This window comes from Nanorana parkeri, unplaced genomic scaffold (assembly GCF_000935625.1).
Source record: "Nanorana parkeri isolate BGI_ZX_2015 unplaced genomic scaffold, ASM93562v1 scaffold554, whole genome shotgun sequence".
In the NCBI taxonomy this organism is placed as follows: Eukaryota; Metazoa; Chordata; class Amphibia; order Anura; family Dicroglossidae; genus Nanorana; species Nanorana parkeri.
The window spans coordinates 481,166-496,949 of record NW_017306822.1 but is presented as its reverse complement, the minus strand read 5'-3'; the positions used below and the strand labels follow the sequence as shown (position 1 = coordinate 496,949).

Genomic DNA, 15,784 nt, shown 5'->3' with positions numbered 1-15,784 from the left:
ATATATATTAAAAACACAAGATTAGGTGAGCTGCGCGTCTTAGGTCATGGTTGTCTATTGCCTGTAGATTCCACTCCATCGTCCAATACTGTTCCAATAAGCCTGGCACGCCTTCATTTCTCAATATGCTTTTTATGCCAATGGAAAATGGTACATTTGACAAGTGCAAAGATGAAGACGGTTTGGTGCGTCCCCGTCGTCCATCATGATCAAACTGGACCTCAATGAAGGTTGGAGATAACCAAAACTTTATATATACATAGAGGAAGGAGGGTTCCAATCACAAAAATCTTAATAGTATATATTTTTAATGGTGGGTCTCCTATATACTATCAAAAAATCCACATATCCCCTTTTAAGGAGATCCCAACACAAAACTCATACTGCAACTATGTTGTCATGTATAAAATGCATATAATTTATTAAACAGACAAGACAAAGTACCGTGTTTAAAAACATGTAAAATGTACATACAGTATTGCACATTCATTACACTCAGCTAACCATATATAAAGGATATTTATTGTATGGACCCCTCAGATCTACCAAATCAATTAGAGATCAGACTCTATAACATATGTAAATAGAAAACATTTCTCCACAAGGCTCCTCGTATCTATATATGAAAAAATGGATCAAACGGATCCTCTGTAACAGGATCAAGTCTGTGTAAAGCACATATACGAGCCAACAAACTCATGATATCCCTGTATCCAAAACGCCAGGATCCAATCCGTGTCACATCTCCAAAGGTGTGAAATGTTTGTAAGTTGGATAATAACAGGTAAAGCCCTGAATAAATGTATCAGTGGACACGGACTTTGTCAGTGGAGATATGGATCCCAGCAGAGATATTCCCAGCGAGTTCCGGGTTACATGTACGGATGACTATGAGTATGCGTATACTTATCTACCGTTGTCAATGCAGATGGTTCATCCAGTAACTCCAGGAAAATATCAAAGTATCGATAAGTATCTATGATATGAATCATGATAGAGTCACTCATGAGTGTAAGATAAATTCTGATAAAGGGAATGTCCATGAGCCGGGGTAAGAGGAAAATACCACGCTAATCCCTTTACGCGTTTCTCCCCAGCTGGGGCTTCGTCAGAAGGGTGTAGAAACCAAGCCTCAGTATCTTGCTAGTTGGCCTTGTTGGCTCTCAAAATACCTGATCAATGTGATTGGATACAGGTATTGTTCAGGTGTTTACAGAGCCAACGGGGCCAACTAGCAAGATACTAAGGCTTGGCCCAGTGGGAAATTCCTCCATCCACACAGTTTAGCGTAGATGGAGGAATCTGTTGCACTTTTTCCATCTGACCATAGAAAATCTGCAGATCATCTATAGATGTATGGCTAGGTTTAGAGAGGGCAGCGCAGTACTAAGAAACAATCAGGCTCTGCTGCTAACAGGGAACATACAGACAGGAGGAGAACAGAGTTGCTGACTTATCAGGGTGTCCTTGCTCCTTTATTGTCCATTCAGCACACTAAGGGGGAGGGATGACACTGTGTTGTTGACAGATGCACATGAATCACATTCTTTGGTAGATAGGACAGTTCACACATGTGCATTTCTGATGGGAATGTAGCAGTTTTTATACATATTTGCTTTACATTTGTTCACCTATACACATTGTTGCGGCTGGTCCAATCAGGTAGTTAGGCACGCATTCCCAGCGCAGTGATTTCTGTGATAGAATGTGTGACCGCCTATTGGGTCAAGCATTCCAACGCTTTGTCGGCTGTTCCAGGGCAGATCGGCATACTGAGCAAGTGCAGGAGAACCGATCATATGTGCCTAGAACAACTGATCTGTCTGAAATGTCACTTCTTTCGGACTTTGTGAATGCCGCAGAGGGGGGTGATTCACAAACAGTAACTGCAGGAGTGTTACGCAGTGTACGCAGATACATTTTTTATATATCTGCAGCGCTGGCTGATTGTCACACTCCTTAAGTTACTGGGCCAATCATTTAAAAAAAAAAAAAATGAATACATTGATTTGGGATGTTGGGGTGGAGAGAGAAACTGCATGGCAGTTAGCAGGCTTGGCTTGGTGGGGGGCCAAGAAAATGTTTGCCCAGGGTCCAATCAATATCAAAGACGGCCCTGAGTTTTTATGATTTATCTTTTATCAAGCTGTAAAAGTCAGTTCTGCATTTTACACCCGAACAGTCATTTCTGTGTGCAGCCGGGCATGCCAGGAATCTGATCTGTGTTATTAGCAGGAAACACTGGCTGATATTTGTGTTTCATGAGGAGTTCTACGGACATATTGAGCAATCCTGCTGTTGTCTAGAGATCAATAGCCTGTCCATGGCCTTCTAAAATCCTTTTTCTCTCTCGTGGTTGTATTAGCTGTATTGGTATTGTAACACGGTGTCTGCAAACCAGGCCAGGTTGGCAGGAGGAGATATGTCCCTCCACGGGTTCTTCAATGCCTGCTTTAAGGTGAAGTTAGCAAAGACCCAGGTAGGGGAACATAGTTCTTTGCCTTGTGTTGTTACTGGCTGTCCAATACTCTGTTTCCCCGAAAATAAGACCTACCCCGAAAATAAGACCTAGCACTATTTTTGGGAATTGCTAAAATATAAGACCTACCCCGAAAATAAGACCTAGTTGTGACCATTCCCAGGGCCGGTGGGAATGGTCACATAAGGGGGAACTTGAAGAGCCGCGGGAGAGAATCAGCGGTGCCAGGTCTAAAGGAAGTGAGGCGGCAGTGGAGGGAGCAGAGCCAGATACGCCAATGCTTCCTTTATAGAGCCGGCTCCTGTCATAGGCGGAGTGTTACCAAATGCACTCCACCTGTGAGGAATCGATAGTGAAAGCGAGCTTTGCTCATTCTGGCCAGCAATTGGTTACAACATTGCTCTTGGAAAGGTACGGCACCCCTGATTGCCCTGATCACCCTATTCTTAACTTTGCCATTTTGGATTATTTCATTTGGATTTGCATTAACTTTGGATTGTTGTACATTAAAAAAAAAAAAAGACCAACCCCGAAAAAAAAACCTAGTGTGTTTTTTTTGGGCCAAAAAAAATATAAGACAGTGTCTTATTTTCGGGGAAACACGGTAGAGATTCAGAGGAAAGGCAGACTGCCAATTCCATGGAGCACATTTTGATTGTTGCCGGACAAGTCCTGATAGGACTTGTCCGGCAAGGATAGCTGGACCTGTCTGTGTGTCAGAGAGAGCGTGTCCCTGCTCAGGTGCTTTGAACATTAAAACTGTTGGATCTAAGTCTCTCAGGGTGATAGGAACCTATTGATGGACCCACGGTGGTTTTTCCCAGAAAGGGAAATTACCTTAAAGTAGGGATTTCCCGCAAGGCCAACGAGGCCCCGGCCGTGTACCTCTCTCTGAAGATCTTCAGGATGGAGAGCGGGGAGTAGAGTGGAGAACGTCGGTTCTCCGCTCTGCTCCGTGTTAACAGCGAGATAATAAAAAAATTATAAAGTAAAAAAAAATTAAGAAATTTAAACTTAACCTGCCGCCTGCACCATCTTTTTGCCATTCTCAATTGGAGAAGGGGGGTTGTTAGTTGGGGAGGGGGGCGCATTGAGGAACCTCTCCGTTGGGCAGCAGAGAGAGTAAATCTGGCCCTGCTAAGGCACATTCGAGCAGATCTTTGCTTACCTTTCCTTTATGGCTGGATTCCGTCTCCAATTTATGTTACTCTTGCTTGGAATAAACAGCTTCAGTTTTGTTTTAGAACCTGGACCTTTTGCCTCTGTCTAAAGTGCAACCCTTCACAGTATGTTGTAAATTGAATATCCCAACATTATGGTTGCCTAAAGCAATCTTTAGAGGTCAAAAAAGGTAATAATAAAGGCTAATACCACCCAAAATGGAACAGTCTTGGGCATGGCTGTTAAAAGCTGTCCAGATTATCGATGGAGAGACCTAAAGACTGCCCATACACAAACATTCCACGAAGACCCATTGGCTATATTTTTTCACAGGACGTTATGTCTCCTTTCTCTCTCACAAGACCAACCATGCATGAAACATCACTGTCTTGCACATAGACTACTCAGTTATTTATTCTGCAATTATGGAGAATCCATGGAGTGCCACCATAACTTGACCTTGTACTGGCCACAAGTCACAGATTCAGGCAAACCAGATGGTTTTTGCTTTGCCCAATGAACTGGTAAAGTGGTCCAGTAGGACTATTTATTAGTTCATTCAGGTCATTGCATAATGGACAGTGAGCCTCCAATTTAGGTAGCAAAAGCTTCTAGGGAGCGTGGGCACCCCACGCATGCAACTCGGAAGGATCCAAATTGTTATGCCACTTTTATGGTTGTGGAGGTCTTGTGTGACATCACTGCCTTAATAAGAAGTATGATACCTCCTTATTCAGACTGCACGGACACTACTTACACTCACTTACTGTTTTGTCTCGTGGTCAGAAAGTAAAGGCAAATCTCCCCAATGGAAACCAGGAAATAAAGAAAAAACGAGGGTTCAAATCAGGGGCTAAACCACAGATCACGGGGCCCCATAGCAACATTTTGATTGGGACCCCCAGCAACCTCCCTACTGTTAATAATTTAAGTGTCAACAGTAACTTCTGCAATCCTTATTGGGGCCCCTTTCCACCCCCAGGGCCCATAGCAGCCGCATGGGCCGCTATGGCTAATGTTACGCCACTGGTTCTAATAATAATGTTATAAAGAAGTGTAGAAGTGCTTTTCTCTCCATAGACACACACAAGCACATTTTTCCTTTTCTCATTTCTTTCTATATTTAGCTAGCAAGGTCCCCTAAAGTTCTATAGACCTGGTTCTTAACTGGCCTGAAATCCATGTATCTACCTTTCATTCAGAACAGAATAAAGGTTCCTACTCACTCCCCTTACTAAATCATAGTGTTCCATAAAGAAAAATCTACTTTCACTTTTTTTGTTGCAACTTTTGTAAGGGTTAACTGCTCATTTTTCTCTAGGGGCCGGAATAAAGAAGATATACTTATTTGATTCTCGATCCTGCGGCGGTGAGTGCTCACCTCTCTCCCACTTCACTCCAGCTGTGGTATGTCCCTTGCCATCCTCACATCTAATGCAGGTGAATGAACCTGGATCTTGGGGGATGAGGTTAGTGGGGCTTGGACTACCGGAGCCTGGTGGGGATCGGTCCAGCAGCCAGGTGGGATCGAGGAAAGCTGCTGAGATTCCCACTTCAGTTAGATATCAAAGCACAGCTTTCCAGAGGGTAATATGGCCCGCTGCCACAAGTGATCGTAATATTTCAATACTTCAAGCCACTATCCTAAAACAAGTATACAGTAAGGAGTTCTAGATTTACTTTGACTTATCTGATCTGTGTACTTGTTTTGGGTCAGTGGCTCAAATAAATACTGAAGCTAAAGAGTCAACACAACAGCCAGGCAGTTACCCGCCCCCCCGCCACCCATTCTCAATTACCTCAAAGGATTTACTTTACACCCCTCATTTAAATGTAAAATCCCTTTTTTAGTGATAGTGTGGCATTCTATTGTTTCTCTGATCTCCTTACACTTTCCTTCTGCTCCATACCATAAGAGCAATTAACTCTCCATCCTGTTCTATTCTTCCTAAAGTCCCTCATTGCTGGAATGTCCAATCCTTACTGCCCTAAACCCTACGGTCAATATTTACGGACATGTTGAAATGAGCTTAGTAGTAAACAGAGGACTGCAGATCAATTAGTTTCCTGGCCAAACACCAGCTGATCTTTCATCCAGCCTGCAAAAAAAATTGATTGAATGAACGAGTTGGTGACCTCCATAAAAATCCCAATGGCACTAAGATGCTATCAACTGCTCTGACCAATTAAGGACGCAATTTTGGAAATCGTTCATGATCCCAACCATATGTGTACAGCACGTTTTACACACATCTCAAAGCAATTCCACTCTATACTCATTGTTATTCATTGAACACATTCATATTGATGACATTTCTTGCTAACCTCCATCTGCAGACATTGTTCTTCTGCCACCAGTCATTCCAGCCAACATTTGCCAATTTTCTGCAGTTCAAGTTTGATTTTGTTCATGAAACTGAACATTGAATGAATACACTGAATCTTAATCGGATCTGATGAAAAAGTTGTACCAAGCACGGTAAGTTTAAAGCCTCCAGCAGACCTCAGAAGGTGGATTCATGTACATGTATGATCTGACCAAAATATTTGGGGCCCCAGGGGTGAGGGGTGGGGGAGGACTTCCCAGACATGCTGCTAGTGTCTCAACCCCAGTTAAAGTGAAATTAAAGCCTGATCTTTTATTTTTTTTGTTATGGCTAGAGTAGGGAATGATTACAACCCCTGTCAGTTTATTTTTTGCTGTCATTATTCCATCGGGGACATTCTCTTCCATTGCTGAAGAAGCAATAAGAAGGAAGATGAAATCTCTTCAAGTGAGGTGAATTCCCTTTTTAGACAGTTGTCACAGGAACAGGTCTCCCTATTGTAAGGTTTTGTCTTGCCTTCTGTTCCTGTGACAACTCAAAGGCCCCCACGGCCTCTTCTCCACCGGGCTCCGGCAGTCCAAGCCCCGCTGACCTCATCACGTCAGATATTGTATTTCTCTTCACTTCTGTACTGAAACAATGGTCACCAGGACAAAGAGTGGATGAATACACCGAGTGTGGATACCAGGGATGAGCTTTGGGTCAACCATGAGTTCGACCTGAACCAAAGTTGTCCACAGTTTGTTGAATGGGCGAACAATTTGGACAGTTTGCCAGGCCATTGAACCTCTGCCTGTGTCTTCACAACCAATGATGATGTTTGACCTGCACAGCATCATTGGTGGACTGGAGGCTGAGCTGCACAGTGTCACTGGTTGCTAGGATACAGGATGCACCCTAACAAGTGGCCAGTTCTCCTACCAGCTAGACTATTGTCTGTGCAGCGTCACTGGTTGACTGGCAGCTGAGCCTCATACCGTCATTGGCTGACTGACAGATGAACATCACAGTGTCATTGGTTGACTAGTGGCTGAGCCGCACAGGGCCACTAGTTGCTAGGATGCAGGCGGGTTGCACCATAGTTGACAAGTTTGCTTGCCCGCTGAACCATCGCCTGTGCCCAAGCAACTAACAAAACTATGTGGACTGGCGGATGAGCCTCACGGTGTCAACGGTTGTTTAGACACTAGCAGCTCTACAGCGTCTTTGGGTGTTATGGTGTGCCTGCGCCTGAGTCCTAGCAACCAACCTTTCAGGCACCTATAGGATAAACCTGCATTCTCAACATGTTTGTTATCACCTTAATGATAATTCACCTTCCATTTTTGTACATCTTTAAATGAGATTCTCCCTCTGCCTGCCGCCGCCCGCTCCCCCAGGTGACCCAAAGAAATACCGCCGAGGCAATAGCCATAGGGATGGCCGTGTCGGATTTAAACAGGAAACACAATCCTGCATCGTCAAATGAAGTATTCTCAACTGCAAAAAAAGTTGATGCTAAATTGATATGTGTGTGGCCAGCATAACTCTCTCTCTCTCTCTCTCTCTCTCTCTCTCTCTCTCTCTCAGTCAATGGCTGGGAAGCACATGTGCCTCTTCACAGGATGCAATTGGTCTTTTAGCCTTCAAATACATAGAAGTCCAAACAATGGGTTTCAGCACTCTTGTTGAATACACTTGAACATAACTTTCAATTGTGTGCTGCAATAAACAGTAAATGCCCCTCATTATTTGGTGTTTTTTCCCCAGTAAGACAAAAAAGAAAGCAAATAAACAATAAAAATGAAAGAAATCGCACAACTACAATGAACATTAAATGAAATAAACTAAAATACCACAATTACAGCCCCCCCCCCAAAAAAAACCCATAACTCTAGAGAAAGTTAAAATGGAGTAAATTGCAGCTCAATGAGTGGAATTTGGAGTTTCTGCATTTCAATTCCACTGCAAAGTCAATTATTCCTCTCATCTTTACTATAGACCAGTGTAACTCCAATGTGAACCCATCTCTTTGTAGACGGTGACATGATCAGTGCTATTGGTGTGGTATCACTCACGGTAACTGTGCGTAGGCTCTCGTCAGTAGGGCGACCAGTATGAGGCACAGTACTCCTCTCTTCATGATGCAGGAAGGCTACTGTGCTCAGTCCCCGCTGGACCAGGGTTATACAGGATTAAGGCTTTTAGCAAACAATCCCATTAATCAGTAACTGGGACAAAAGCCAAAAGCAGCAGCGGGGGGAAAGTACGAACTTGTGCAACTCCCCACACAAAAACATCCAAACACTTTGACAGGTGAGTGATACCACTAGAGTGATACTGATGGGTACAGTGTAAGGTGCTGCAAGTTGGCTTTGTATATTGTTTTCTCTATTTCTACAATAAATTAGAAAATGTGTGCCGGCTCCAGGATGGGAGAGGTTGGAGATGTAACAAACAATGATAAAGAAGTATCTTAGGCGGCAATATATGCAGAAAAATAATGTGAATGAAATCACATCAGATAGTATGTACAGTAGGGTTGCCACCTTTTCTTCAAGTGAAACCCGAACACTCTAGCGACGCGCAGACATTTTTTTGGGGAGAATGAGTTGTGGCTTATTCATATGTAATTAGCACCACCCATTGATATGTAAATATTACAGTTGAGACTATATTCAGTGGGCGGGCCAGTAGCCGCTATCTTCATTTTGGTTGCCCCTGTCTGCCTGACATCTTGTGTCCGGGTTTCTGTTGCCATGAAACACGGACACAGCATTCAAAACCCGGACTGTCCAGGTGAATCCTAGACAGGTGGCAACCCTAATGTACAGGAGAGGAGTGTGGAGGGTATGCCAGAGGGAGGTATGGGCAGGAGAGGAGTGTGGATGGTATGACAGAGGGAAGTATGGACAGGAGAGGAGTGTGGAGGGTATGACAGAGGGAGGTATGGGCAGAAGAGGAGGGTGGAGGGTATGACAGAGGGAGGTATAGGCAGGAGAGGAGGGTGGAGGGTATGACAGAGGGAGGTATAGGCAGGAGAGGAGGGTGGAGGGTATGACAGAGGGAGGTATAGGCAGGAGAGGAGGGTGGAGGGTATGACAGAGGGAGGTATAGGCAGGAGAGGAGGGTGGAGGGTATGACAGAGGGAGGTATAGGCAGGAGAGGAGGGTGGAGGGTATGACAGAGGGAGGTATAGGCAGGAGAGGAGGGTGGAGGGTATGACAGAGGGAGGTATAGGCAGGAGAGGAGGGTGGAGGGTATGACAGAGGGAGGTATAGGCAGGAGAGGAGGGTGGAGGGTATGACAGAGGGAGGTATAGGCAGGAGAGGAGGGTGGAGGGTATGACAGAGGGAGGTATAGGCAGGAGAGGAGGGTGGAGGGTATGACAGAGGGAGGTATAGGCAGGAGAGGAGGGTGGAGGGTATGACAGAGGGAGGTATAGGCAGGAGAGGAGGGTGGAGGGTATGACAGAGGGAGGTATAGGCAGGAGAGGAGGGTGGAGGGTATGACAGAGGGAGGTATAGGCAGGAGAGGAGGGTGGAGGGTATGACAGAGGGAGGTATAGGCAGGAGAGGAGGGTGGAGGGTATGACAGAGGGAGGTATAGGCAGGAGAGGAGGGTGGAGGGTATGACAGAGGGAGGTATAGGCAGGAGAGGAGGGTGGAGGGTATGACAGAGGGAGGTATAGGCAGGAGAGGAGGGTGGAGGGTATGACAGAGGGAGGTATAGGCAGGAGAGGAGGGTGGAGGGTATGACAGAGGGAGGTATAGGCAGGAGAGGAGGGTGGAGGGTATGACAGAGGGAGGTATAGGCAGGAGAGGAGGGTGGAGGGTATGACAGAGGGAGGTATAGGCAGGAGAGGAGGGTGGAGGGTATGACAGAGGGAGGTATAGGCAGGAGAGGAGGGTGGAGGGTATGACAGAGGGAGGTATAGGCAGGAGAGGAGGGTGGAGGGTATGACAGAGGGAGGTATAGGCAGGAGAGGAGGGTGGAGGGTATGACAGAGGGAGGTATAGGCAGGAGAGGAGGGTGGAGGGTATGACAGAGGGAGGTATAGGCAGGAGAGGAGGGTGGAGGGTATGACAGAGGGAGGTATAGGCAGGAGAGGAGGGTGGAGGGTATGACAGAGGGAGGTATAGGCAGGAGAGGAGGGTGGAGGGTATGACAGAGGGAGGTATAGGCAGGAGAGGAGGGTGGAGGGTATGACAGAGGGAGGTATAGGCAGGAGAGGAGGGTGGAGGGTATGACAGAGGGAGGTATAGGCAGGAGAGGAGGGTGGAGGGTATGACAGAGGGAGGTATAGGCAGGAGAGGAGGGTGGAGGGTATGACAGAGGGAGGTATAGGCAGGAGAGGAGGGTGGAGGGTATGACAGAGGGAGGTATAGGCAGGAGAGGAGGGTGGAGGGTATGACAGAGGGAGGTATAGGCAGGAGAGGAGGGTGGAGGGTATGACAGAGGGAGGTATAGGCAGGAGAGGAGGGTGGAGGGTATGACAGAGGGAGGTATAGGCAGGAGAGGAGGGTGGAGGGTATGACAGAGGGAGGTATAGGCAGGAGAGGAGGGTGGAGGGTATGACAGAGGGAGGTATAGGCAGGAGAGGAGGGTGGAGGGTATGACAGAGGGAGGTATAGGCAGGAGAGGAGGGTGGAGGGTATGACAGAGGGAGGTATAGGCAGGAGAGGAGGGTGGAGGGTATGACAGAGGGAGGTATAGGCAGGAGAGGAGGGTGGAGGGTATGACAGAGGGAGGTATAGGCAGGAGAGGAGGGTGGAGGGTATGACAGAGGGAGGTATAGGCAGGAGAGGAGGGTGGAGGGTATGACAGAGGGAGGTATAGGCAGGAGAGGAGGGTGGAGGGTATGACAGAGGGAGGTATAGGCAGGAGAGGAGGGTGGAGGGTATGACAGAGGGAGGTATAGGCAGGAGAGGAGGGTGGAGGGTATGACAGAGGGAGGTATAGGCAGGAGAGGAGGGTGGAGGGTATGACAGGGCAGGAAAGGAGTGTGGAGGGTATTACAGTGGGCAGTATGTACAGGAGAGGAGTATGATGATGATTAGAGAAATAAGTGAAGGAGATGAGTGGTAGGGTATGACAACCAGCGGAACAGTTCATCTTTGCATTCTGAACATTTTACTGAATTTTTTGGTATGATAAAGACATGCGCTAACATCATGCCACATACAAATTTGCAACTGCCACCATTTTATTTTCCCAGGTCTGTGCTTTCAGTAAATAGATAACTCTCATGGGGGGGGGAGGGGTTAAGTATTTTCCAAATACTGATTATAGCATATGTTGAAAAAATGTTGAAGAAAAAAAAAAAAAAAGCCTCAGCAGCGAAAGGGTTAAACACGTAATACAATGGCACTGGTTTTTCTTCATTGCTGCAGTTCTTTACAGGATCAAGTTGCATAATCTGACTTCTGGTAATGAAACCGCCGAACAAGAAATGGTCCAAGGAATCGTCAGTGTAATCTCTGCACAATATTTGTAAAGCGATGTTTGTTCTATTCGATAACACGGAACAGATAAAGCAGAACATAGACAAATACCAACAGGAGGACGGGGACGGCTGCTTCTATAAAAGCGCGCTCTTATTGTATGGAAAGAAGTTGGTAGAGAAACTTAATGTGTGTCATCTGTGTAACAAGTTTAGGTCGATGATCCATTTAAAGCTGAACTCCGGGCACAAAACCATTCAAACATAATCCTCAATGACATAAATCCTCTTTGTGTGCACTAAATACAGTTGCAAAACCAGATATTGCCATAACAAAAGTATCAGTGACATCATCACTGTGCTGTACATAGGTTGTACAGGGAGTGGAGCTGTGGGAGGGGCCAAGCAGCTCCACCCACGGCAGGCTGCCTGCAGAAAACTACAGCAGGAGGCGGAGATAGGGTTGCCACCTTTTCTTCTAGCAAAACCCGAACACTCTAGCGACGCACGGAATTTTTTGGGGGAGAATGGGTTGCGGCTCATTCATATGTAAATAGCGTCACCCATTCATAAGTAAATATCACAGTCAAGACTATTTTTAGTGGGGGGACAGAAGCCCCTATCTTAAGTTTAGTTGCTCCTGTCTGCATGACATCTTGTGTCCGGGTTTCTGCTGCCATGAAACCCGGACACAGCATTCAAAACCCGGACTGTCCGGGTGAATTCTGGACAGGTGGCAACCCTAGGTGGAGACAAGACCAGTCACCCTGCACAAGGAGGCACTGCAAGGGTTAACAGTTCAATTTGGTCTAGGGGCCGGCGTTCAGAAGATACACTCAGAACCCTTTAGGCTGGGTTTACACACGAGCCTATTTTTTTAGCTCGTTTATCAGCTCGTTTTTTTGTTTCATACCGCGCTTTTCCGTTCATACCGCGTTTCACTGGCGGTATGATTTTTTGGGGTTTTTTTCTTCCTTATTTTCTCTATTTTTTATTTATTTTTTCACTTTCAAACTTCCCGCCTGCTCCACCCCCTGCGACGTGGCCGCTCGCAAGGGACGGAACCGGGAAGTCGGCAGCCGCCGGAGGACACAGCGGGGATAACGGACAAGGTAAGACCTGTACGCTGTATTCCAGAGTGTGGCTCAGGGTTACCGCTTTGTTAACCCCGATCCACACTTGGGAATAACCAGGGAATCGCGCGGAAAATACGCCCCAAAGAAGCTCCTGTACTTCTTTGGGCGTAGGGCGTTTTACAGCGCGTTCCTAGGTGCTGTAAAACGCCCAGGTAGGAACCATACCCAAAGGCAATTATTGGTTTTCACATGTTGAGCGTTTCACAGCGTGTAGGAACGTGCTGTAAAACGCCCAGGTGTGAACCAGGCCTTAGTCCTCTTTAAGTCGATGGCCCAGGATATCAATGCAGGTCGGGATTTCTGACATCAATCGTTGCTTGTTCAATGGCAGTGAAAGCATTGCAACCATCGGATCATGATGGCCGTCAGGCAACTAGCATTTTTTCTAGCAATGGCAGCCTCTGTGTTTCTTTTAGCACATGTCCCATTAATACCATTGAGGTATCAGCTCTATGTGCATGTAGCTTTCTGCTGTGAGAAAGCCAAGGAGGGTTATTCACAGAAGGGTGAAGAGTTTGGAGAAGGCCGGAGAAGTGAACAATCTAGGACAGCATAGCTGTACTGAAAAGTGAGGTAAGTAGGAGAATTTTTCCAAATCAGCTATTTTGGCCTAGATTGTTCTCTTCTCTCCTGCCTCCTCCAAACTCTTCACCCTTCTGTGAATATCCCTGCAACAAATGTCTCCGGCTAGTAGTATTGACAGCAGACAATTACACTGAGTGGCCACTAGAGGATGCTCCAAACCTCCAGACTGTAAACCTACCCAAGGATGTCACCCCCTCCCCATTTATAATAAGCCTAACCCATAAGACCATTATATACACTATACACACCGACATGATTAGTCAGTACATGTCACTCACCAGTAAATGTCACCGGATAAAACCACCCCTAACTGAGATTAAATATCATAGCTTATATGGCCACATACAATGTAAATATCAACAGGAAATTACATTTCCTCTTCTGCCCACCCATCACATAACTATTTAGTCTTTGTCCTCCCCCCTAATTTTGTTCATCCTACCGCAGGAGCAGAAGCAGCAGCGATATCTCTACTAAGACTATTGCCATCATTCCGGTGGGGGGGTTTGTCCCCAAGACAAGGACACTCATCACTCAGCACAATGCGCTACATCTCTAGAAGCCATTGCTACCTGCCTGGCTGCCATGGTGGCAACCTAAATCTCTGAGCCAGTGACAGGCAGGCAGATCAGAATTTTTTACTTCACTTGCTACATACTTCATCCAGGTCAGGGATTCAACGTACTGAGACCAGAGTAAGCCAAGCAGATGGCATTTTTAGAAGAAGATCAGTCATGGCGAGCCCAATCATTTTCTTGGGATAGCTGTCATTTTATGGGAAGCTACAATGGTTTTGGATCGATCTTAGTTAACTTTTTACGTTTTTAAACTGATGTTTTATATCCGTTTTTTATATTTATAAAAAAACTTTGCCTAAAGAAGAGCTCCGGGCGTGTGAAACATTATCCCTTGCGGTGGGGCTACTCCTGCACTGCAAGGGTTAAGTGCTCATTTTGGTCGAGGGTCTAAAATGAAAGAGATATACTAACCCAATCCTTAGCTAGACTGGTCGCCACAGCCTCCTCACCCCTGGGCTCTGGTGGTCTAAGGACACGTGATGTCATCACATCCATTCACTTGCATTGGATGTGAGGATGCAGAATAACATTGCACAGCTGGAGCAGAGGGGGAGAGAGGTGAGCAGTCACTGGGGACTGGGGATTGGGTGAGTATATCATTTTTTATTTTAGACCCTAGACCAAAACGAGCTCTTAACTCTTGCAGTGCGGGGTAGCCCCATTGCAAGGGTTAAGGGTTAACATGCCCCAAGGTCTTCTTTAACAAATAAACAATTAACTCAGGGTTCACACATGACAGAGGATTGCCAGAACATTATGGTTCCCCTAAACAGATGTCGCAGCAGAAGTTTCTTACCAGACACTCTCTCTCTGATTGATACTTTGTTTTGAGCTGTCTGGACAAGCAGGCACTGACCATCAATGTAAAGTTCTTTCTTCCCACTGACCATCAATGTAAAGTTCTTTCTTCCCACTGACCATCAATGTAAAGTTAATTCTTCTCACTGACCATCAATGTAAAGTTAATTCTTCTCACTGACCATCAATGTAAAGTTAATTCTTCTCACTGACCATCAATGTAAAGTTCTTTATTCCCACTGATCATCAATGTAAAGTTATTTCTTCCCACTAACCATCAATGTAAAGTTAATTCTTCTCACTGACCATCGATGTAAAGTTAATTCTTCTCACTGACCATCAATGTAAAGTTATTTCTTCCCACTGGCCATCAATGTAAAGTTATTTCTTCCCACTGATCATCAATGTAAAGTTAATTCTTCTCCCTGACCATCGATGTAAAGTTCATTCTTCCCACTGATCATCAATCTAAAGTTCTTTCTTCCCACTGACCATCAATGTAAAGTTCATTCTTCTCAATGACCATCAATGTAAAGTTCTTTCTTCCCACTAATCATCAATGTAAAGTTCTTTCTTCCCACTGACCACCAATGCAATGTTTATTCTTCCCACTGACCATCAATGTAAAGTTATTTCTTCCCACTGACCATCAATGTAAAGTTCATTCTTCTCACTGACCATCGATGTAAAGTTAATTCTTCTCACTGACCATCAATGTAAAGTTTTCTTCCCACTGACCATCAATGTAAAGGTAATTCTTCTCACTGATCATCAATGTAAAGTTCTTTCTTCCCACTGACCATCAATGTAAAATTAATTCTTCTCACTGATCATCAATGTAAAGTTCATTCTTCTCACTGACCATCAATGTAAAGTTCAATCTTCTCACTGACCACCAATGCAATGTTCACTCTTCCCACTGATCACCAATGCAATGTTCATTCTTCCCACTGACCACCAATGCAATGCTTATGCTTCCCACTGAGCACCAATGCAATGTTCATTCTTCCCACTGACCACCAATGCAATGTTTATTCTTCCCACTGACCACCAATGCAATGTTTATTCTTCCCACTGACCATCAATGTAAAGTTCATTCTTGGTCAGTAAAAAGAATGAGCTTTACACTGATAATCAAAATTACTTTACATTGATGGACAGTGGGAAAAATAAAGTTTACATTGATGGTTACTGGGAAGAATGAACTATTATGTGGATGGTGAGTGGAGTTTTACATTGATGTTTAATGAGAAGAAAGAACTTTACATTGATGGTCAGTGGGAAGAATAAACATTGCA

The 15,784-nt window shown here is 45.3% G+C and overlaps 1 protein-coding gene across 1 annotated transcript in view; it reads right to left on the bottom strand.

Moving 5' to 3' along the window:
• Positions 1-8,125, bottom strand: part of LOC108791483 (complement C3-like) — a 73,140-nt gene extending 65,015 nt beyond the window's left edge. Inside the window, exon 1 of the mRNA XM_018561987.1 lies at positions 8,025-8,125. Coding sequence (XP_018417489.1) covers positions 8,025-8,089 — 65 coding nt within the window. The 5' untranslated portion in view covers positions 8,090-8,125. The remainder of the gene's footprint in view (positions 1-8,024) is intronic.
• Positions 8,126-15,784: the final 7,659 nt, after the last annotated feature.